Raw genomic sequence first — 25764 nt, 5'->3', positions numbered from 1 at the left:
CAGGCTTTACCAAACCAAATGAGGCCGCACCACATCGTAACCATGATCTAATTGGAATAATATGCAACTGAATCTGAATCTGCCTTAATAATTTGGCTGATTTGAGTTGAATTGACTCTACAGACATGGAAAAAAGTAAAGTGGCCACTATTTATTTATTTAATTTTTTCTAAAATGAACATGCCTACACATATAACAGCCATTCCAATCAAGATGCTAGACATCCTTCTATTTAATGACGGGCTGGTCAGGTAATCGCTTGAACCTAACACACATGACTGGTGGAGAGCATTCCATGGCAAACTATGGTTAACCCACAGTGCACACATAATGATTCCTATTCTGTCCTTATGTTCAAACATGTTTTAATAATTTATTTATGGCCTGAAAAACAATCATTTTTTTCAAAGCTATTTTTCATTTCCTGTGCAAAAAAATACATCAAATGGCAACATTTTTATTAGGAATTTGGGAGTAATTAATTTTTTTTTTTCAATTTGTAGTAGTCTCATTTTTTTCCCTAAAGAATGCAATCAGCAGAGCAGCTGTTTGTAGATAACCTTTATCTAACCAGAACTATAAGTCAACGTCCACAGGGGAAAGTTTCTCTTCTAAAACCAGAAAGTACTTATCTGTTTGTGCCCTGAGTTCACACACAAAGTGTGTTTCAGGGGACCCTAAGCATTGTGTTTTGTTTTCCAGACTTGAAACAATCTTTTGGGAAAACACCTATGTGTTAGTACCTCTAACCTGACCTATAACCCAAATGTTTCATACATAGCAACAGCGAACACAGCTTAGATGTTGTTGATTTTACTTCAGCTGCAAAAAAGTTATACAAAGACTCTCCTAGCATCATTCACATTTTCTTGATTTGTTTATGACTAACTGTGTGTGGGAAGCTTTATGTGCAAGTCCTATACTCCGTGTTACTTACAGGCCTAGGGGGGTAAAAAAAAATAAAGTTTTGGGCTGTTTCCTGTGTTTCCATGTGAACGGAAAATATTTCTGAAAACATGTTTTGGAACCCAACAACTCATTTTAGAAAAAGACCTTCCCGTGTGTACGGGGAATAAATTTGACAGTAATTTGTGTTCACATTGTGTTCACTGTTCACTTAAAACAGTGAACACAATGATTACTGATTGCTATGACTGTACTGTCATACTTTTATGGATCTGCTTGGTTTGATTAAATACCATATTTTTTATACCTAAATATAAATTGCATCTATTTGTATTGTAAACTGCTTTGTTGTTAACTGTTGCTGTATAAACAAGCACAGCTGAATATCCTCCCGTTAGTGTGGACAGGGTCTTTCTCACTTTATGAAGTTATGGCAAGTTTCCTGCTGCTGTCTGTGCTCTGATTAAATTTGGTGCAGCTTCGAGGATCAGGAGCCAAAAGCCTCGAGTTCTCGCTGGAACGTTTCTTTGGCTATTCTGCAATTAGCATGCACACAGTGTAATGCCACTCAGCCTACAGTTCAGGAAAGCAAGCAGCACATCATCATTTCTGAGCTTTATTGACTAACTGTGCAGCCTGATAACTCTGTTCCTCTCCCTCAGCATTTTGCTCTGGCAGCGTTATAAGTTCTCGAGAGCGGGCCAAGGGGCTCTTTTGCAAGAACCAATCATCATTTTAAGCAGAGGATTAGAGACAAAACAAGGTTTGGGGGAGAAAAAAAACACAATAAACACTGAATAGGTGAAGAGGGGAGACCGAACTCACATCATCCTCCGTGTTGGGGTCCTGGTTCTGCGGCCGGTCGGGCACTGGCACTTCACAATCGGGGCTGTAGTGCTCACAGTAGTCATAGGCAGCCCGGTGGTCTGCTACAATCATTAGCTGCTGGATGTCTCCCTGGAAACCACAAGAAACAGAAAGTCAGGAGGGTCACACATGTGCTTTAACCAACAAACGTGATACAGAAACATTGGTTACTTTTGTTGTTTTTTCTCTCTTCTTTTTAGGCAGAGAGGAGAGGGGGATGAAATCATCTGTATATGAACATGTGACACAGTGCTGCTCCAGTACAGGCAGAACTGAAACTAGGTCAAGCTGAGGGTGACTAAACCGTGAGGAACGTGGCGCCGGCTCCAAGTTGTGCATCGGGTCGTGATAGGAAAAGCTTTAAAACAAGCAGTGCGGAGTTACAAGACAATGTACAGCGACGTGCTACACATGGAGGGCGCCTTGACAGAGTCTAACTATGTGAGCTCTGCCCTGATCTGCGTGAGACGTGAGGGATTCTGCCTCCGATCCCGTCGCGAAGACGGCCGGTTCGGCTTTTGCATGTGCACAACAGGAAATCTGGAGACTCAAACAGCTGATCCAGGGCAGCAGAAGGCAGGGGAATTTTGAAAAGAAAAAAGTCAGACAGTGACAGAGCAGGCAAGATTGATAGAAAAAAACAGAGCAAGGGAGAGGGAACAAGAGAGAAAAACAGAGGCTCGGAAGGATCCCTAGGCTACATGGGGAGCTGGGTGTGTTAGCCACATGTTTCTCACAAGAATGCACATGGCACTAAAACTCTGTTCTGCATCTATCCAAACATGTCCTAATCACACTTCCAAACCCAGTGATGTCATTCCACATCAATCAAATGTGGAGTCAACATGGCCGAAACAAGGATTCTTCTTCTTCTACTTCTTTCTTACAGGACAGAAGAGTCATGAACCAAAACAGATGCTGACTGTTTTTGATTAAGACGCAGGCAAGAGTTTGGAATCCCTCGCCATGTCCTCGCAGCTAGAAATTTACTGTGCACAGATTTCTCCTCTGGCCAACAAAAATCGCATGTATTTGCGGTGTAACCAGTGACAATTCACTCGGGAGCACCACTCCCAGTGTTTCACTAAAACATGCCACACTTAAGAGCCTGCCTCAGATCCTTAACAAAACCTTCACCAAACCCCCACAAGAAGCGGTTTCCTGCTCTCCCCGAGTTCATGCGAGCAGATGAGTCCAGGCTGGGCAGAAGAAGCCGCGAAGCAGCGTAAACGTCAAAAGGTTTTGCTTTTAGCTCATTTGAGCTGCACATTAAAGAACTCGACGGTAAAGAATCTAGCGCAGAAATTTGGACTTTTTGTTGTTGTTTTTTCATTCACCCAAACTGGGTCAAATTTACACAAACAATCAGAAATACATGTACCTGTCCCTCCAGGATTTTGCGATTGTTTTATTTACACTGATGACGGTCAAAGTGACTTTTTGTTACCCGCCATGTCGATCAAGAAGGACTATAACTTGACATCAAGTAAGGCTGAGGCAGCGGAATAGTAAAAAGTAAGAAATACTGCCATCTGCAGGTGGGAGTCAGCAGTAACTTAAACCCAATGTTTTAGTCCATTTCTGTGGAAAATTTGCAATACACATATGCATTAGCAGGACCAAAAAAAAGGCAGGGATCGGTTGATTTTGCGTAAATTTCCACAATCGCAGAACTTGCTTGTGACTTTTTACAGCCATCAGTGAACTAATTTACCCCACAGCAAGTAAAGAGGCTATCAGACTTTATAATTCATACATAGTCTCTAGACCTGTGTGTTTTAAACGTTGAATATCTATTTAGCAATGTACTAAGTGATACAAATATATCTTGTTGGATATATTGGTAGAGTTTATTTAATTTCTTTCTACTTTTAAGCATAAACCAGATATTTTCAATACGGTTCAGAGTTGGATCATCCTACAAGCCGCACGTTATTCTGTTCTGTCCAACGAGTTTTAATATCCATTTGAGTTCGTTGTCCTGTAAGATCAACAAATTTTACCAATTTTCAAGCATCTGACCCTTGACTTGAGGTCGAGTTCAGGCTACAGAAGTTATTAATTCCAGTCAGGTTGTGTAAAGTGCAAACTATTACAACTGACAACAAAACAGACCCACAGCATGATGTGGCGACTCCACGGTGTTTATTTTTATTTTGACACCGTTGTCATGGCGATCCCAAACACCTGACCCAGGTTGTTCCTGGGTTGTTCTTGAACATACTTCCATCCGAGTGCAAATATGTGGGTCAGATGGCTGAAAGTGGCGCAAAATTGGTTGTTTGAATGGAGCAATGATTCAAAGTATGCATCAAAGCTTGTGCTGATGCCAATATTAAGCTTTTAGAGAGCTCTTCCTAGTGAATGATACCCTAATGAAAATGTAGTCAAATATCCAGTGAGAATTTGCATGAAGCTTGTTGATGGTGACAAAAAGCATTTTGTTTCTCTGCTACCTACGATCAATCCAACACAGAACCTCCCTTTGTAAAGCAGAATGTGTCGCCATTCACATGAGACGTGTGGTGGTCAGTTAGCGCCTGAGGAGCTTGAACATTGATCTTTCTTAATTAACGGTGTCGTTCTTCGCTAACATCCATCAAAAGTAAAGCAAGTGTAAATATTGGACTATGCATTACTGCAGGACTGCAGAACGAATACGATATTTTTGACTTGGGTATTTTGAATCCCAAGTTTACCTACATTTTTGCTTCCCATTTTATTTGTATTTTTTTGTTTACTTTACACAGGTTCTGTCATAGCAGAGCAGCATAACATTACGGAAAGACAAATAGATTTGCTTATATTTTCATTGTTTGATTTTGCGTGCTACATGTTGTCTACTGCTAACTCGCAGGCCGTGGTGACAGTGGGCTGCTGAGAAAATCTGCAAAGATGTTCGTTTCTCACTGTTTGTTCTGTAATGCCTGCAGTATTCTTCAACCTAACTTTCTAAGCAACAAATGTTGCAGTTTTCATCAAACTAAAGTCAATGAACAACCACTTTTAGGCCCGGTGCCAAAGAGCTCTTGTTAAATAATGTATACTTCAACAGCATGATTTGCTCCTGCAGAAAACGAGCTGTGTGTCTTGGTAAGCTGCAGCCTCATGAATATTAACGGCCTTGCTTTGCTTGCAAATCTCCTAATTTTCTAGAAATGAGCTGGATTTTGCCGTGTTCTTAAATCCGCCCTGCTTGTAAGACATCGCCCACACAGCTGGACTCTCCCATCCGGTTTGGAGCTAAAACCCAGTTTGCCCAGTTTCAGCACATCTCCCATTCAGACTCAGCTATGCATCGCTACAACAATCTGTCTCTATTATCCTGCTAAAGCTGCAACGCCGCAGATGCGCTGAAGAAGCTGATGGGGGTGTTCGCTGTTTGCAAAAAAAAAAAAAAAAAACGAGGTCACATTCAATAAGGAATAAGCCCTGCAGTCTGATGCGCCGCTTCTTCCTTCAAATTCCATTCTTGTGGTTTTCTTCTTCTTCTTCTTCTTTTTCTTTGTTCTGCTTTCTTCCTTTTTCTCTTTTTTCTTTTGCATCCCCCAGAACTGCCAGAGGAATGTCAGGGTAAGATTCTCCCGAATGGTGGGAACCTAAATTTGGCTAGATGAGATGATTCATCATATAGCAAAGGTTTAATAAGAACGCTCTGAAAGCATCATGGGAGAGAGCGGCTAATGATGTGCAGCATGTACACAGACACAGGGAGAGGGAGTTTACAGTAGAAAGAAAAGTGCTGTTAAAGGAGTATTACTAAGGTCTGGTAAAAAGTACGACTACTCCCAAAATGCATATTAGCAGGAGAAAAGAGTACAGATATGAGAGTATTTTGGCATAAGTAAGTTGAGGGAATTAGGGACTCTGCTGACAAACCAAGGGTTAGCACAGAGTTAGCCTGTGAGAAAAAGATAACTGCATTAATCAAAATGAATTTGGCATTGCAAATTGCTGTTCACAATATATATATGTGCAATGCTTGCTTTACAATTCAAGATTTGGCAAATGAGATGTTTGTGCATCTCAGTAATGAGCACAACCATCTTAATAACCTCACTGGCCTTTATGTTTACAGCATCCTCCACACATATTATATTGTTATCTCTGCTTCGGATAGGAGATCCACCAAGAAATTGGCTGGCGATCATTTTTATCTTGGTTTGGTGTAAATCAGCGAGTGGTGGGTTGGAAACGCAAAAAAAAAAAAATCTGAATTTTTAGCTTGGAGCTTCAAGGTTGCACTGTAGCAAACAACAATCTTCAGAGTGGAAGTTGTGGCTGATGGAGGAAAGGTTCTGTTGACAAACATGAAGGATTAGGAACATTTCAAAGAACACGGTCCAGATTTTCCAAAAAGGAAGCCGTTGTTTTAGAATGTCAGCCGTTTCAGCTATGCTAAATGCTAATGTAAGATGCTGAGTGCAGTTGAAAATATCAACTACATTGACAAGTTATTTGTTTAAAAATAGGAAATTCCAGTTTTAGAGTGACTGCTTTCTCTTCTACAGCTTCGTGATGTGATTTCTGCTCCTAATATAAATAATGAATGAACTGATTTGAAGGCAAAGATAAAAAATATCTTCAGTGCTTTTGTTTTAGCTTGTCAGTGTATCCAGGCCTGAAGGAAAACCAGGGGCACCATAAAATTCTAAAAATCAGCAATACAGTACATTAAACAAAAAAAATTTATAAAAATAAAAGTTTTAATTAGATCACATTTATTCATTTGGAAATAAATAGCATAATAAGTATTTTTTTTTTTTGGCTTTCTTTTGTTTTTTTTGTAATTACCAGTCCTCTGACAGCCATAGCGATTCCTATAAAACAAATGTAGCTAAAGTCATGTTTCCAAGAGCAAGCAGTGTTTAGACAGTTTTATGACATTCTGTTTCCCTGCGTATGAATATGCTATGGTATGGTAGAGGGATAATAAAAAAAAAGGTTTAATGAATACAGCTGGGACTGTGACAAACAACGCTGGATGAAGAAGTTTATTTTGCCACAACACAGGGAGAGCAGAATGATAGGGGAGAAAAAAGAAGTTTGAAAATGTAGCTGTTCACAAAACAGCAACATGTTTCCACAGCAACCATTTAGTACACATCTTTGCCAGAGGGGGCGTTAATTATGAAGAGAGCTGGAGATGATTTGGAGATCCCAGAGCACAAAGAGTGTGATGGGAAGGTAATTTAAAGAAAGGAAGAAAAAGATGAAATATGGATTATTGAAACTGAGCATTATTTAGTTTTGTAGCAAAAAAAAAGTGAGTTTGCAGAATTAAGCTGTTTTAAATAAAATTTAAATTAAAATACAATTAATAGCATCATCAAAGCCTTGGATGAAGCTTTTCATGAAATGAAATTTTTGTTTTAATTCTCCACGTGCAGATAATTAATCTTTTCTTTTTCTCGTTCTGTTTCCGATCACTGAACAACAATTATTCGAAACCACTAAATCTCAGACGCTGCACTTTTGCAAACAACTTGACAGTGAAAACTATTGTTAAAGTCTTGATGCGCCATGTCAACCACCGAATTCCTGTCTTCATGTCAAAATTCCACCTTTCATCACACATCAGTCAAACAGCTCCGGTGCCAAAGCCTTATATAAGCTGCCGTTTTGCAGATGCAGTGAAAAAAGACAGATATTCTCATACTGTACTCCGACTCAGAGCTAAAAACCAATCTTTTGCTGTGTTTTTATTGCTATTTGGTTGATTAGTCAACTTAGTTCATCAGCCACTTGGCGGGTGAGTGAAATGTCCTGCTTTTAGATAACACTGGACTTTACGACGTCTGATGCAACTTCTCTACATGCACCGTCATGAAAAAACAGTTGACAGAAAAGAAAAAATCTAATGTTTCGATTAAATGTCTAAAAGAGTGCTCAAATCAGAAAGAAGCAGGAAGCAGATATCCAGTTGGGAAAACACAGAGGGATATTATTTACTCTGTGGCACATCAGAGTGGTGCTTAAGACATAATTTTTAGACAATAACAGGTCTTAAGCTTCTTCCTGAGCACTAGTGACACATGATTCCGCTTCTGCACGGCGCTCTCCTATTGTTGGGCTGTGGTGCAAAAGATTATTGCCTCTGGAAAAAGATGACCTTACCTGACATACTTTTTTGTAAAAAAAAAAAAAAGAACAACAACAACAAGAAGAAGAAGAAGATCGGAAACTTTTTTTTTTTTTTCACATGTGAAAAAAACTTACATTTGGCAACAGGCACTTTTTAACTCATGCTGGACTTTCAGGTTGTATCCAGATGGGGGCAGGAGAGAACACAAAGCCAAATATGTTTCTTTCATCTGGACCTGAGGCACAATGTGCAGAGTGGACTGAGTTCACGGTGTTCCCAATTCTGAAAACGAAGACATTTATTCATGCGCCATGAGGAGTACTAGTTTTAAAAACTTCTTAATCATAAATGCGAGGGGAACGTGCTGATCAGAAGTGAGACTTGAAAAAAAGCTTATTTTTATTTGAGGAATGTCTGCCGACTTGATTCACACCTTGAAGATATTTGTACGTTCTTAATCTTAGACCAGCATACCTTAGCAAAAACAACTCGCATCACATTGGTGCTCATTATTTATCTCCGCTCCCAGAATGGCTGATAATGTCTCTTTTAAGTTTTTAAATCTAATATAGAACTGGGGAAAAAAAAGAAGAAGCTAAAAGTGGAAAAACTGACATCTATTTTTCAGTATTCTCTGCCTGTGTGTTCTCCGAGGAGAATTGGTGAGTGGGAGAAGGATAAAAGTCTTGGAGAGAGGAGCTTTGAGCTACTTTAGCAGCGTATTTCCACCCACACACACACACACACACACACACACACACACACACACACACACACACACACACCTGTCACGTCTGAGCCTGGAATCATGCGCCACCTGGACGTGTCACCCAAGAAACAAACCAACTCAAACAGCATTCAAACGTATTGACACAAGTTTGTGTTCAAAGGACTTTCAGACTGAAATCTCCACCAGATTTTCTATTCCACCCGTCCAGACTGCAGCGAAATGTAAGCGCCGGAGACGGGGCCAAGAGCAACAGGGCTGTCTGCCTGCCACCCTGCGTGTCCACCACCCAGCTCTTTAACCGTTCCTTCACCTCGCCGCCACCATCTTCTCTACTCAGACTGCTCCGCTCTACGTCGAGTCCCGGCCCCCATAAAAGTCTGTGCTGCGTCAGATTTTGAGCTGTGGGCAACCGCGCTTCGAATCTTCTAATACTTTTTTTTTTTTTTTTTTTTTTTTGTCGCGAGGATGGTTTGTAGAAATCGGAGTGGCCCTCTTCCACCCGTTAGACGTGGGTTCTAATTGTTTGGTTTGGACATTCATGGAAATCCACTCGAGAAGTGCTGAAGGGACACTTTAGCCTTTGCTGACACAGTTTAAAGGAGTATCCAAGAAGGAGAGGAAAGGAGGGGGGTTGAAAAGACAAACATCTGACATGGGTTAAAGAAATTCTGCTAATTAGCCATGCTGGAAATTCCATTTTTTATGGAACTGCTGAAGCACAATCGTAGAAAAGCAGTGTGTTCTGCTAGCAAGTCACAGCGAATATAGACACAGAGCACAGGTGTGATTTAAACAAACATACACTTAGAGTAAAAACCTTGATTCTGCATTACATAAAGTTTAATGAAAGCTTTATTACAGCATTATGCATGATGCCACCACCATGTTGCTCTTTGGTGATGTGGTATGCTAGTTATTAACTGTTTTCCATGTAGCCTAAACTATTTAGTTGCCTGTTGCGTTCTTTTAACATTAAGATGCTGTTTGTTCACCGATGCTGTCTAACAAATCGTTACATTCGGGGTATGTTCAATAACAGCGGCTTGCACTATTCACTAATTAGATTACTTTTAGATTTTATTTAAGCGCATCAGAAAAAACGATACAACTTTATCAACAATCCCACTGACTCTATTTATTTAGTAATTTGGAAACTCCTGAAGGCACTGGGATTTTAAGAAACGGGTATGAGAGCAAAGGAGATGTATGTATTTACATGTCACACTTTTCAGATTCTTAAAAAAAAAAAGTGAAAATCATTTATGATTTTGCTTCCACTTATGCACAAATCTTCGCCGGCCCATCACATGCAATCCCATTGAAATACATCAAGGTTTGCGGTTGTAATAATGTGACTGAATGTGAAAAACCTTTAAAGGATACCGACATCTATAGCTTCACATGTGCTCCACAGTATCTCACACAGTACATCATACGAGTGTAGCATTAACTCAGCTTGAGTCTTTAATTAGTTTTGTCATGATCTGTCATTAGCCAGGCTGGTGTCTGACTGTAAGCAGAAACATTACAGTAAATCTGCATCCAGCTGGGACGAGCTGCAGTTCTCACATGGAGGCAGAGCTCTTCTTCAATTTATCCCCAAAACGTCACTACACCACAGTTTGAACTTTACCAGTGAGAAAACTACACACTGGGAGCATCCTATGGCTCGCAAAACATTGATGCGATGTGATAATATGAGTAATATCTGTACTGTCTGAGTACAGAGATAAAACGCTGTCATAACTGAACCCAAATCTTCAAACAGATCATCAGAATCAAAAACCTCTGAAAAAAATATCAAGTTGCTCATCAAGCCAAGATTTTCTGACAAAAATGAACCAGCATAGATGAAAAAGACAAGCTGACAACAGACATGTGTTCTTTTATTTTCTGTTTACATTTCAGTCCTGTGATTCACCACACCTGAACTGAGCAGATGTGCCTGAAGTGCTGTTTTATTCAACAGTCTTACACAAATGTTTGCTGTTTTAATATTTTTAAATGTTCAACCAATTAGTTATATTTTAAGCCTGAATCCTGGTAATTATCTGAATGACTTTTGGTGTTTATCATAAAAATTCTGTTACTAAGGTGTAAGAACTTAAAGATGTTTGCTGTACGGATGAACTCCATCTGCAAAGACTTATAGAGGCTTTATTTAGATTTCGCAGAAATCACCCGACACCAGCAGCACTTAACCTCATGCCATGCTATGCAGACGTTCGGTCTGCACTGATGAAGAAGGACTTACTTAGGCTTGGCAAATACTTTAGTTTTTATTTTCAGATTGATTCAGATTTATTTTTTTGTCTGCTTGGAGGTATCAGGAAAACAGTACAGCGCACTGAACTGTAGGATGGTCAGGTGAGAACTAAGTATTTAAAAAAGGAAAAAATAAATAAAAATGAGAGTGACAAATACCCCTGTCACGATAACAAATTTTGCTGGACGATTAATTGTCAAAAAAATTATTGTGATAAACTATTGCTATTGCGATATTGTTTCAAGACCTTTTGACACTGATTCAATGGAAATGACTAATAATGCATGCAATTTCCTGATAGATACACCTTATTTTCAAAGAGCACTTAACACTGGAAAATAAACTAAATAAAACAACCAAAAACAAAAATAAAATGGATTCTCAGTCTCCATTAACAAAAAACGTACTTGAATAAAAACTAGGCAACATAAAGCCAAAGTGGAAATAAATACTGCATTCAGCCAAAAGAGTGCAGATCATGAAGTCTGTACACTATATTGCCCTTCACTAATCACTAGATTTAAATAGAGAAGATGAGCACATCTGACTACCTAATGCAGTAGTTCATACTACACGATTTATTTGCCCCTATTTTTCCCTTATGCCAATCTTAGATCCTTGGCCGATCTAACCGATCATCCTGCAGTGTGTTGTGTGTTACGGTAGATAGTCGTGGCCGCCCCGATCTAAATCAGGGGGTTTCCCCGACTGGGAGCTTAGCGCTGAATGTGACAGGTAGCCAATCAGAAAGCGCGGATTCTTCTCCATGCTTTCTGAGGGGAAATTACGGAGGGGAATCCCAAACAGCTGACACGGCGCAACACAAAGTCCAGCAGACATTGGAGATGATATGTGGTATCATTAACGTTTATTCAACATTTCGTGCAAATATAGAAATGACAAGGGGAGGAGTTGGAGCCAAATTGCTACCGCAGTTGATAAACCCCTAAGTTTTCAGCTGTTCTTCGTTAACGTGACATAAATAGGTTACAATGATTTTCATTCAGTCAGGACTTTACGCTGACTCTAGCCACATGCATCACAGGTAGATTCTAGTAAAGCACTGATTAATGCCTGGTTTTAAAATGAATTAACTGGACTTGTAGCCATTATTTTGTGCCCATGTGACTGGACACCACACGGCACGATTGAACCCGATCGAACCGTTATACCTAGGGTTTCTGTAGGCTAGTGTGTGTCTCAGGTTTTGGAAATAGGCAGACAACTCGTGTAATGTGCACTGGACAGTACACTAAGGAAATAGGGAGGGTCAGTGGAGAGCACCGGAGTTGAACCTTTTTTCATTCAGTGTTATCAGCAGAAAGAAAAAAGGCAGGAAGAAATGATAAAGCCGATAATTAAAATGAGGTCGATTGGTTTAATTTATCGTCCGATTAATTGATTTATCGTTTATGGCGACAGGCCTAGGGACAAAGATAATACCACAACAACAAAAATGTTCTCTGTTGTAACATGGCAAATTTTATAATCTACAAGTAAATACACTAACCCTATAGAAAGCTCAAGTGGATCATAAGAGACACACACATGTTGAATGATAGGACTTAACCTTTCAGAAACAACATTACATTTATCTGTGTGTGGACCAACATAAAGCACATTTTCAGACATGACGACATCTGGAAAGACAAACGATAACAGCAACTCCACCCTTGTCCTCCAAATAACAACAATATTTCAGAAGAACAACAACCCAATAGCAAAGGAAACCAACATTAACTGACGCAAAAAATGCTTAGAAATAACTGAAAGTATGCAACAAAGAAGAAAAAGAGGTTTTCACTAAGCCATCAAACTGTGAAGATATCCATCTAATGAGCTCTGGCATGCTCTGTGGGAGGCAAGCACCAATAGTCAGGGTCTGGCAGAAAGAACTGTCTTGGTTTAAAATGGGAACTTGCTGAAAGGAACCCAGATGGTCATAATGTTATGCCTTGCATACGTGCAATGCAAACATTAAAGTAGATCTGCATTGCAAATAAACAGCTTTCTCCCCCTCCCCCTTTTCTTTTAATGAAAGCAGGGACTAAAATAACGCCCACATTTTTGCACCAAACCTAGAAATGAACTCTCAGTCAGGGAATGAAATTCCCAGGTCTCTACAGGAAGCTCCAGGAGAAAAGCCATTATGCATGCATTACTCAGTGAGCTAACAGTTACTGAGGCTAAATGACCCCCAGCAGGCTCAGTTCCATATAAATCTGGAGCCTTACTTCAGAAAAAGCGAAACTGAAAATTAAAAAAGAAAAAGAAAAAGAGAAAAGAAAAAGAAAAAGAGAACTATAAGCCAGGAGAACACGAAGAAAGCTTAAATTATTCTCTCATCTTAGAAAGCCTGATACAAAGAGGTGTTGAATAGGAATACCTGAAGCATATGAAGTGCAAAAACTGGGGTTATTAGCAGAAGAAGGAAGAAAAGTCCAGAGGTAAAGATGAGGAAACAGGATGCGTGGCTCATCTGGCTGAAGCGATATAAAAACTTATTACGAGCATCAAGCTCATGTGTTGCACATTTTTTACTACTTTTTCCTGGCTCGCGTCACACTGCAAAACCCCACAAGTTGCCTCAACCCGAAGCTTACACATTGGACTGACTGCTCCCCCGCTCTTTTAATATTGCTTTTATCTGACTCACACACACAAAGTCTTTAACCTGCCATCATCTTAACCTCATCTTCTCATTCCTTACACACTTTTCCAGCACGTTTCTAAAACACATCACTTATAGATCATGAAACAGTCAATCGGAAAAGACAAAGGAAACCTCTGGATGATGTCATGTGGTACGCTCGCCGTTTCAAGACTGAAATCAGTGGGGAGAGACCTCCTCATTCTTTCCAGAGTATGACCCAAGGTTTTTGGCTCCTCTAACTGAATCTACAGTTCCAGCCTTGCTTCCATTCCTGAGCACTCTCTTCAGTTTTCTTGACATCCGAAACCTCAAATTTCCTAAACGAGTCCAAAGGTCGATTACTGATCAAGCATCAGTCTTATAGCCCACGGCTTCGCAAAGATTCAGGACGGAGGCCAAACGAGAATTGCAGCGTCTGCACAGCTCCACATCGGTCAGGTTCGGGTTACCCCGACGATTACCTCCACGTGAGGTCAAGCGGTCCGCTTGCGTTCCCCTTGGAGTAAACGCGGTTACTCCTCAGAATTCTACTGAGGACCTGGTAATGGGCGTTGAAATTATCCCAGGTTTTCTTAGGCACACGCGCTCAGAAACAAGTGAGCAGAGCAATCAGTGGACGCATTTTCTAAATGGACTCTGTCTAACAGACCACTTTCAAACAAGAACAACACACTTTTAGGCCTGAATCTTCACCCCGCGGCTACAAAATACTTCTAAATACTCAATGCTGCACCTTCATAAAGGCAAAAGCACCAATTGGCAGTTTTTATAGAGCCTAAATACTTTATTTGCAATGCCCTCCAGCAGCATTAAACCTTTTCACAATTTGCCAGGCTACTACCAATACATTTTAGTGCCATTTTAAGTGACAAATAAATTACAAAACCAATAGCTGTTCTATGAAGGCCTCAGAGGTTTGTTAGAGAACATTACAGAGAACAAACATCATCATGAAGAAAAATAGCACACCAGACAGGTCAGGGGTAAAATAGTGAAGAAGTCTAAAGCAGAGTTATGACATGGCGTTGATGGGAAGCGTGCTCTTTGTTCAGCTATCTGAGTCAATACTTTGTCTCAAAGTATTTTGGGGTATGATTGTGCCAATTCTGTTCCAGATAGATATGACTGTGTGTTTCGGGTTACGGTCTTGTTGGAAGGTCAACTTCTATCCTAGTTTTAAGTCCATCAATCCTGACCAGCATATCCATGCTGAGGAAATGCATCACCACACCATAATCCTGCCGCTACCTTGTATCACAATACGGATTGTGTTTTCATTCATAAATTTTACATGCAGCCTTTTATACAGAAATGAAAAAGCTATCCTTATATGTTGTGTCCACCCAACATGACTTGCAAAAAACAGCAAATCTCACTTTCTTATAGGTTCAAATTTGCATCGATAAGATTCTCCCACCTGAGCTGTAGAGCTCTGCTGCTCCTCCCGAGCTGCCATCATGTCGGCCTATCTCTCCCATAAAATCCCGGCAAAACACATTCAGGTTTTCGGTTGCAGTGTGAAATAACAGTCTGCTCCCGTAAACATGTTAGCACCGATTTAATCATCTTCCACTGGCACTGTCACAAGCGCAGCATTCTTATGTAAGATGCTGAAAAAAAAATGAAAAAAAAGGAGAGAATATACAGTGCTTGCAGCAGATAGACGGTCTTTCTGTTGCCATAATAACCTTGTTAGAGACCAAACCACAAACCACCTCAGCGTAAAAGTGCTACTTATCCCCTGACTGCTGTATATCAGAAAAAAGCACAGGCTGCAGTTAAAACCTTGACAAGCAGTTAAATCATGCCGCTCACTGTTACTCAACGGTGTGACAGAGAAGACTTTATCTCCTCTCCCCTTTTTGATTTTTATGGTTGACACAATATTTAAAAGAAAGCAAAAAATATTCATTTTTTTTATCTGAGGAAACTAACGTTTAATTTGATTTATACCATAAAATCAAAAACAGTTGCATGTCAGCGACTTTGTACTCTGCCAATAATCAACATGGTATCAGACTAAACTACAAAGAGGGAATTGGAGTAATGGGAAAAAATGGCAGAGCGGCCTGAGGACAATTTGGAAACTATGTGGCATATTTTCCAGTTTCTGAACGCACTGGAGCCTGTCCTGTCTCCCGACTGGCAGACGCACAGCAGGAGTCCTTTAAACATCTCTCCCAAACTATCTGCCGGCTCCCACAGTCGCTGCTGAGCTGTTACTGCAGCGCTGGCTGATGGCTGGCTGAGATTACACTCTGTTTCTGTGCAACTTCGATTTTGAGTCAAAACTGCCATCATTGGCAAAGACTACAACAAAGCAAAAGTTAATAAAACACACACACACACAAAAAAAACTGGAGGAAAATTGCTACTGAAAAACGGTAGCCAACTCAAGTACACAGCAATTGTATCTGAACTGATGCCTCAATAGTCCTAAAAGTACCTAAAGTATTTGTGTAATGTAAAGATTATGCTTCCTTTTTCACCCAAAGTCCATATTGTTCCATGAAAACAATTAGCAAAACTATGTTTATCAAACATCAAGAAGACGAAACAAGGTTAGAGAGAAAGTTGTGGAGAAGTTTAAAGCATGATTATATAGTAAAAATATCTCCCATACATTAATCATCTCACAAGTTAATCCAATATTTAAAAAATGTACAAAGTATGGACAAGGAAACCATTAATCAAAATGAACATGGTGACTCCGGAAGAGCTCCACCTCATGTGGAGAACTGTGTATTCTACAGTTCTGTCCCATGTGGAAGATAGGCAACAACTAACAGCCATTGAAAAGTAAAAAACATTTTCCAAAAGTGTCACTGTCACTCGACTGAAATGAGAAACACTACTGGTATCAGGAAACTGCACCATCCCCACAGAGAGACATGCTTGTGACAGCCTCATGCAAGCAGAATGCTTTTCTCTAGCAGAAGCAGGGAAGCTAGTGACAAAGTAGAGAAATTATAATTTTGGCAGGGTGTGAGCGCTTGTAGGGACGGTGTTAATGGAGTTAAAAGAAATATGGATGGAGCTAAATAAAACACAATCCTGCAGGAAAACATGTTTTGCCTCACTACTGATGTTCCATACTCTATTTTAAGGTCTGGTGTATTCAGCAAAGCGTTTCCACTGGTAACGTCATGCTAATGTGATGATAAACGTGTTTTGTGCTTGTTGTGAGCCGCGGTGATGTTTTCTTCCTGTCCCTCAAATCAATGGACAGTGTTGTGTGACTCTAGTAGCTCCAGTGGACCTACAACAGCAGAAGGCCCAGAAATGGTGTGGTACAGGTCAGCTGTGTGGGCTGCTTTTACAATGGAGAAAGACAATGAGGGGAAAGCTCGACACTGAGGCGAGGTTTCACCTTCTGGCAGGATAATGGCCCAAAATATACAACCAGAGAAACAATGGAATGGCTTTGGTCAAAGCACAGAGTGTTCGAATGATCTAGTGAAAGTCCGTCTGAGAAAACCTAAAGTTGGACGCTAACGGACAATCTCCGCCGGCTCTACGTCAGACTGAAATTTCATGGCAGAGCTTTGAATAACAGAAAAGAAATATTGACTTTGGTTTTACATCCCACTATACATCAGTGCCGCAGACTGGCGGATGAACTCCAGGGACTGCAGAGGGAGGTGATGTCATAGTTCTTTGGTTCTATCTGCAGTAGCTGAGCAGCAGTGAGGTTAAAGGTCAGCTGGCTCAGCATCAGTCACATCAATCTGTTTCTGTTGGTAATTATTATCGAGGGCCTGAACTTCATGGACTAATCCCCCTTTAGACAAACGCAATTCTGAAGGGACAAAGACAACACTTGTACTCGCTGTATTTTCGCTGCGCGAGTCCGTCTCTCACAGAGGTCACGCTAAAGTACCCAGCACAAAAGCTGGTTATAGAAAGTATCCGTAGTATTCAACTCACATAATGTTACACCAGTGTCAACATAATCGCCAGAAGACTTTCTGTCCACCAGTCAGAATACAATAAATCCGACAATATTCTGTTTATTGACTCTATATGAGCAAAAGGAGCGTTAAAGAATCAGAAGCGTGTTTCAGCATGTTAAAAAACTCTGACAGAAATGCTGCAGCTTGTCTAGATGGAAAAACTCCAGCAGATAGCTAAGAGAGTGTGAGCAGCGACAGGGACATCCAACCAGCAAACATACACAGCACGTTTTGGGAACGGAGCAGAATTACGGGAATCAGAGCTCATTTGTGGACAGTGTGGAACATCAGGCAACCTAAAATTAAGTGTGATTTGTAATTTTGGGCGCCTGAGTATGAGTGGGTGGCAGAGGTCGGTGGGGTTCTGTGGGCCAAATCTGCACATCTTCAAGAGGATGCGGCCGACACCACAATCCCTTATTTTATGCTGCATGTAAAGAGGGATGGGCACTGGGGTTGACCACTGCTCAGACCACAGCTGTAAATGTCTATATGGACGTTAAAATGGATATCATTCTTCGCTTTTATCTGATTTACTAAAAGACGTCAAATCAAAGCACAACTAAAGTTTCAGTGACCTACATAAAGAACACTCCACTTATAGCCATGCTTCACCAAACAATACAGCCATTCTTCTCCTTGCACATTTTTTGTTTTCTGGTCTCACAAATTTATAAATACATTCACCATATAGAGTGGGAAACGAGAGACAAAGTATGGCCTACCTCGAAGACTTCTTCATCAAGTATTCTAGTTCCAAACACTATAATTCCTTTGGTATCAATGATGGGGTCGGGGCTTCGAAGCAGCTTCTGGTTGATCTTCTTTTTACAGTCCAGAATGAGGGTGATGGTCTGTTGGTGCACGCTGATTGCCACTCGATGCCACCTGGCAACAAGAGGTGGTGTTAGTTCACACACTTGCAGGATAACCCAATGGTGAGGCCCTGAGATGCCTGTACTGCTTTGAAATTCAAAGGTATGCTGTTATGTTGGCTCAGATGGATACAAGTCATTACAAAAAAATCCAACAAATGCAGAAAATTAAAAATAAAAGACTACCATATCTACAGATTACATACAAATTCAGCCAAAAAAATGGGAGCAGATCGACTCCAATACTAGTATCACAACAGAAATTGACTAAATTTTATCTATCAGATTACCTGATGTAACCATCCTATATTTTCACTGCTGTACACAAAATCTTACCCTTCAACCTTATGCTGCTGTTCTTTGCTTCCATTCAGGAATAATTTGTGACCATTCACAGAATTAATAAGCTGCAGTTGGTGAGTCTAACTAGGCTAATGATGCTAACCGCTAATATAACTTGTTGAAAGAGGTTTTAAACAAGTTTTTCAACAAACACAAAAGTTATTTCCCTTCAGCTCATGAATAATTAATGTCCGAAAGGCTTGATAAGATGAAACATTTGTGACCGGTCACAGCAGATAGGCTTATTAAACTGCAGTTAGTGAAGCTAACAGGGTTCTAACAATGCTAAAACGTTGTTGAAACCGCTCTAAAAAAGCTTTTCAACAAACACAGAAGTTATTTAACCTCAACTTGTGAATAATTACTGTCTGAAATATTTTCTAAGTTACACAGAAACATGGTCATTATGTTGATTAATGTAGGAACTTTCCATATCATTTTACCAACATTTCACATTCCACAAAGTTCAACCTGTTGCTCAGTTTTAACAACAACAAAAATGTACATATGAAAGTATCATTCTGATGCTTTGGTATGTTATTACCAATTTTGTGAATATAAAAGCAAATGATTTAAGTAAAAGCAGCAAGAAATAATCTCTAATAATAAAAGAAAATCCCACATTTGTTGACTGATGCACCTACTTTCCGTCAGCCAGGTTGACTCCTCTGAAGAGCGGGTAGTCCTCTGGGCTCGGTTTGCCTGTTTGGTCCTCGTAGAGGAATACGGGGGATCGGCCCACTTCCAGTCCGAGCTGCTGGATGCCCTGCTCATTGTACACGGACAGCAGGAAGGACTGGCTGCCCTTCTTGGGTTTTACTGTGGCCAAGATGGAGAAATCCTCAGGGAAGGCATCACCTGACAGAACGGGCGGTGAGGTGGACACAAACAGAGACGAGTCAGAGAGTTCCGAGCAGCAGGAACGATTCATCATCGTGAGGGGAATGCGATACACCGTCTGGGTTGAAAAGTCATTGTAGTATTATGTCAGTAGACAGATTTATTGTTATGAGGACAAATAATATTGTTATTGTCACTTAAACAAACAGGGATTGGTTGAAACTGAGAAACTATTAAGGTGGGCTTTGCGCAGCAAAAGGAAACAAGTGTGATGTCAAGAGTGCCAAGAGTGCAGCCGGATAGGATTAATCTGAGAGTGGTGGCTGGCAGAACAGAGTCTATTCAGAGAGGGTTGGGGGAAAAGTGCAAGGTTAGAAAGAGAAATACAAAGTGGATCACTTCCAGTACAGCGCAGGGCGAAGAGCGCTAATGACAAAAACATCTGGTCCTGAGAGACTTTGTGAAGCCATCCCTTAAACTCCTCCCTCCTCCCCACTTTTTCCCTCCCGTCCCCAAGCCGATGCATCCAGCAGACACGGAGACCCCAAATTATTACAGGAGAGATTCTTAATGACACATTTATTTGGAAATGGAAATACTAACAGCCTATTGGTATGCGATCGCACGAAAGATATGAAAGCGATCTGTTAGCCTCCATCTGCATAGTTCCACTGTGGAGGCTCAACTATTTCCGCAATTCTGCCAAAGTATGGGGCCCACATCTGCCAGACAAATTCTCTCCTAGTAGGGTGCACTCAGGACCGCATGAAAAAACCCTTCAGAAGAGAGAACTGCCTCAACTATGTGGCTTCGTGCTGAAAGACTTCTGATCTTTTAGCTTGAAAAAGATTAGAGTGAAGTGGCAGATGCCCAGTTGCAATCTCGTCATATGAGTTTATCTCATAAAAGTTTAAGTCTTATGTTTTATACCTTGCTGCTGTTTGAGACTCTTGTTTAGAAGTAAAAAAGGAAGCAGTTCATGAGTTGTGTGTGTTGACATAGTAGAAAGAAAGAATAATTCACCATAAAAGAATTGGATGCACGTTGCACAGTTTTTAAGCAGCTGGTTGGGTTCAGAAGAAACACAACTAAGCAACTAATAGTGTAACCAATTAAGTTAACACGATATTTACTTGCTTTTTAACAAGTATAAACATTTTTGATCCTCTGCACTTAGACTGATTAAGCCTGAACTGAATCTGTAAAACACATTTTAACCTTTATTATAATTGTAAAAACGTGAGGAGGTTTTTTTTGTTAGTTTTTTTTGGCGTTCGAATAGCTTTGGAATTACTCAAGCATAAAAAAAAACACCAGTTAAATTGACCAATTAAACCATGACTGGATTGTTCACTAATGACAGTTTTGAGTGCTGTAATTTTGAAAAACAAAAAATTCTGGATTTTTAGCGACAATCTAGTATTGTGCATTGACTGTACTATATTGCTACAAATTCCAGATGCTTATTCTTAAAAAAAAAAAAAAAAAAGCTTAAAGTGATAACTGGTATGTTTAACATAAGTAAAGAGGGCACGCAATCTCCACTAGCAATCTCTCTTGCGGTTTCCCAGGCAAGCAGAACAGAGAGGCTGGGTTAAGGGAAAAGATGTTATTGTAGCACCATCAAAGACTCTTATAAAGCCATCAGTTACAGGCTGAGGACAGGCTTGAAGAATGTTAAAGTGATAGTTATGTACGGTGGAAGAAAAGGTGCCACAGGAAGAGCAGGGTGTGGAAAGCCCAGCTTAGGCTGAGAAAGAGAAGAAAAGCTCAGAGAGCCAAATTTGTACCGGTCACCCTTCGTGCTTTGTTCCTTATCTCTATTATCTCCCTCTTTTTGTCAGCAGCTGGATGTCTGTCTGCCTTCCTGCCTTTTTCCCGTCGTCTCTGTATTAATGCTAAGCATCAGATCGCATCATGAGGACAGCACATGCCTTGGCGGCGTCCTCGCTCAGGAATTCTGCTTGGAATCATATGAGAACCGCTGCTGTAATTGACAGACGTTGAACCGGGATGAGAAAGACGGAGCTTTAAAAGAGGAAGATGAGGATGAGATAAAAGATCTCAAACAGAGTGAAGGGGATGCATGTCACAGCTCAGCCCTAGGATGTGAAAAGAAAGGCTTTGCTCAGCAGGTTAGAGTTTAGATCAAAGCCGGTGTGCTTGTCATACAATTGCTGCTGCGCACTGCCTGTCAGCTGGCTTGGAGATGGTTTTTCTCAAAGTTACAGAGAACACCTGTTTGGTTGTTTAGATTTAAGATTATGGTATGGGAACCTTTTTTTTTTAAGATGACGCTGTTTCAAGCCCAGAGTTTAAAAAAAGAGACAAAAAGTAAATTGTAACAAAAACCAAACGGTCTAATTTGGACTCATGTGAAAATTGAGAGTGTTTTGTACTAATGCCTCATCCTGTCATTTTTTTAAGTACCCCATGTCCTGAAACAACCTCCAACGGGATCAAGACAGCCCAGAAGCACAGAAAACTAAAACTGCAGAATAAAAGAGCCACTGTCCCTATACAAAACTTGTTACCAGATACAGATGGAAAAATATTTTTAAAAGCTGGGTTTTTTTATTATTATTATTATTTTATCTTTCTGGAATTTGACTACTTCAGTTACTGCATTGGAGATTGCTCCCTTCTCATTTCATGTGTGTGTTTTATGTGTGCTCAGTGTATGCTGACATGCAGTAGTACAGTGCCAGACGTCCACAGAGTTTACACTGGCACCACCGCTGCCTGTTCCAGGCCAGAAACCCAGGAAGAGCCGCTCACACAGGAGCAATTTGATATTTTCTCTGCGATGGAACAACCAAATTAATTTTCTTGCTAAAACTAAGAGCAATATCTCGGACTTAATGCAGCTAGAATATCTCCTGGTGTGTCTCCTTAAGAGTCGTACCATAAACCCGTGTGTATAAAGGCAGGTAAATGAGGTAGATCTGCGTCCTGTAAATGGTTTATTCAGTTTCACTTGTGAACAAATCTGTTTTTATGTAAGACACATCAGCTTTGCAGCAACCCCCGGTTCTGGAGCAGAGACCTCGAATTGTAAGCACTCTTAAAGGAAATATCTACTCACCTAATTTTACGCAAATTGATCATTTAATCAGTTAAAACAACCTGAGCCAAAGTTTATCTTGACAGCATGCATAGTGAGGAGGAGGATGAGTAAGGTAAACAAAACTGAAATCACACTGTTAGAGAACAACAATGAGAGGCTCCTGGGGATCGTTCTCAACGTGTACCAATACCTGAGATTGGCACACGTTTTATTTTACACTACTTTGGCTAACTGTAGTGTAAAAAATCCCACATTATCAAATCGTCCAAATATCCTGTTTGAGCTAGAAGTCAACTGACTGAGGTTTTGTATTATAATTAGTTTTGGACTGCATGAAAATGAACCTGAAGCTCACAAAAAAACTGAACTGTGTTTTAAAGGATGCTTCCCATGACAATGTGGCCTAAACTAAGCGCAAAATAGAGAGCAACTTGCCTAATAGGCAAAAATGAAAGTCATTATTTCCATTTCAACAACATAGTTTTATTGAAAATGCAGCATCTGTCGACATCTTCTCTTTTGGCAATGAAAGACTTGCATTTTCTTAATAATCCCTTTAGCATCACATCTTAATGTCCTCCTAAGAAATTTTCCTGCATTATACATAAAGGATAATCAATTATATGTCTGCCATAGAGCCAGAATAGTAATTGTATAATAATTAGCTAACATTTAGTGCAGCTGCAACAGATCCTTGCAGTACTGAGGTTGCGGAAATTGAGGAATATCCATGCAATTACTCCTATAATGATCAGTAAATTATATTTCTTGATAGTGTATATATTTTTCAAATGATGACCAACGTCATCCTACACTCAAAATCCGGTGTAGCACCACTATCACTGTTCAAAACCTTCCACTACCCTCCATAAAATACATTGTGCTTCCCTAATGATTTAAATCAAATACTGTGCAGTCTTACTCAAGATAAACTATAAAAAAGAAGTTTTGAATTGATCTGGTTACAAAGCTTATCTTTATAATTTACTATTTTGTCCCAAAATATCAATTTAATGGATACCAGCAGCATCATGTTATGATTCCTAACAATTCGATGACTCAATCCTACTGTTTTCGGTCCTAATTTATGATTTATGGGACTATCTTTCAAAAATAGTTCAGACCAAATCTGAACATGCTAAATTAACCTTCATTTGATTCAAAGAAAAGGCAAAGGCAGCTGTTCGTTGGCTGTCATCCATTCTCTCCAGGCGGTTCCTTTTTTTTTTGCCACTTATGATTGAAGTAATAAAGGTAAGAAAGGTCTCCAGTGTTTTAAGAGCCTCGGTGGTTTTAGATGATTCATCTCTTCCACATGTTTGCCTAATGATTGCATGTCTGCACTTGCTCTTTTCCAACACATCATTGCAGTCTGTCTGTGGTTACTGGGTCACGGCTTGGTGTGTTCCCAATCAAAGCTGGTTTTTATTTTATCATCCGAACAAAAGCAGGATGTTTGTATGTCTTCATTTTCTTAGTTTTTTTTTCTGCCAGAATTTTATTTGTAACCTTTCAGAGTGAGAGGATATTATGCAGATTATTAAAGCAAACAGTACTCCGAGCCAGAGTAATAACTAGCAAAGGAAGGAGGGTGTGGGGGGAATAATGGATAAAATGATGTCAGAAGTTTAGCTGCCTTCTGGAATATATTAGCGAACATTCTCGTAAGAAAGAGGCGAGACAGGGGCCACATCACAAACACAGACACTAGATTTTAAATCCTGCAAGCTACAGACAGCTAGTTAGTCTGTTTGCACCTAAAGACTATGAGGTGCCTGGTTAAAACCCCTCTCCACTTGGTTTGTTTTATGTGGACTGTTATTTCGGATCTTCCAAAGCAGCACATGTGTAATTATAGCAATGTGTGTCTAAACAAAGACCCATAAGGGGCTCCACTGTCATAGAGCATCAAAGTGAAAAAGGCATTTGTTTGATTGGAGAGCATGTAAAGGCACGCATGCCGCAGAAGCCTCGTGGCTCAACGTTAAGCCCGGAGAAAGAGTCGGTTGTGAATCAAAGGGCCAGCTTATCCCCTGACAGAGCCGTGACCGGGGATGTCTTCCAGCGGTCCAAGCTTTTATCGGAGCTGGGCTCAGCCTAACCGCAGCGGCTCCTCAGAGTTCGGCAAAGTCTGACTAGATGGAAATGAGATAAAAACAGAAGAAGGGGGGAAAAAAAAAAAAAAAAACACCGCAAGTAGGGAGGAGAAATTATGATGCTTGAGGGGGTAAAAGGCAGGCGAAGGGGAAAAGGGAGGAGAGAAAGGAAAGCAAGTCTGCAGAGCGCCCCACAGCAGCCAGCGCTAAGCCACGTCAGCACGGCAGAACAAGGCAAAAGTGGAACCCCCACTCCCCTCAGCCGCCCACCCATTTCCCTCTCTCCTCTCGCCCTCCCCTGCTTTCACTGCTTTCCCACTGTCCGGACTCCTCCTACAACATGGAATATTAAAGGAGCGGGATCCGATTCATGTGCTGTCAGATTTCTAGGGAAAAGAAATCATTACTTTCCAATAAAAAAAGGCAGCAGGATTTGCAATCAAATGCAGGATTTAAGTTAACTGGACAAATTTAAGTGAATTAAACTAATAACAGATTGTTATATCAATGGTGGAGAGGTTTTAGAAAGGTTTTGGCCTAAAGTAGACTGAAGTGGCTTGCAAACATTTCTAGCTTAACTGGCCCTGATCAGTGACAGGATTCATACTGACTGACCAGGACATGTTGGCTGTGTTTCAGACATTTGATCAGTGAGGTAAGGATCTACTGAGTCTATAAGGAGTTCACACAAAAACTGATGTTTACAGCTAGTACTGCTAACCACACCTACTCTATGGCAGTAATCAAACTAATATAAGATGTTACTGTCAGTTTAATATGTCAGCTCTGTAATTGTCTTGTTTTTATTTTATAAAATCCAGTTTAACTGCAGTGCTGTGTAACACCGACTGCTCTCTTTTTGAATGAAATGAGGTGACTCCGCCCTCATTTTTGCTCAATATAAATAATTATTCTTCTCAACAGAAAGATGCCTTATGACTCTTGTACAGTCAAAATAAATGAAAGAATTGCTTAAAAATCGACAGAACCAAAATCAACAACAAAAAAACAAAGTTAAGTGAGCTATAGTCTGTTTTTGTAAAGAAATACAGGTGCTGCAACTATTATTATTATTACTATTATT

At 40.2% G+C, this 25764-nt stretch overlaps 1 protein-coding gene across 2 annotated transcripts in view; it reads right to left on the bottom strand.

The window, feature by feature from the left end:
* The window catches only part of col5a1 (procollagen, type V, alpha 1), a 104254-nt gene that overhangs the window by 55798 nt on the left and 22692 nt on the right, over nt 1–25764 (bottom strand). For both annotated transcript variants that reach the window (XM_008423597.3, XM_008423596.3), the window contains exons 3-5: nt 19322–19535; nt 18186–18348; nt 1732–1863 (exon numbers count right to left, since the gene is read on the bottom strand). In XM_008423597.3, the coding sequence (XP_008421819.2) occupies nt 1732–1863; nt 18186–18348; nt 19322–19535 (509 nt within the window). The remainder of the gene's footprint in view (nt 1–1731; nt 1864–18185; nt 18349–19321; nt 19536–25764) is intronic.

Source organism: Poecilia reticulata, chromosome 12 (genome assembly GCF_904066995.2).
Source record: "Poecilia reticulata chromosome 12, P_reticulata-male-v2, whole genome shotgun sequence".
Lineage (NCBI taxonomy): Eukaryota > Metazoa > Chordata > Actinopteri > Cyprinodontiformes > Poeciliidae > Poecilia > Poecilia reticulata.
The sequence above is the reverse complement of the archived record's forward strand: the minus strand, read 5'-3'. Positions and strand labels throughout refer to the sequence as shown.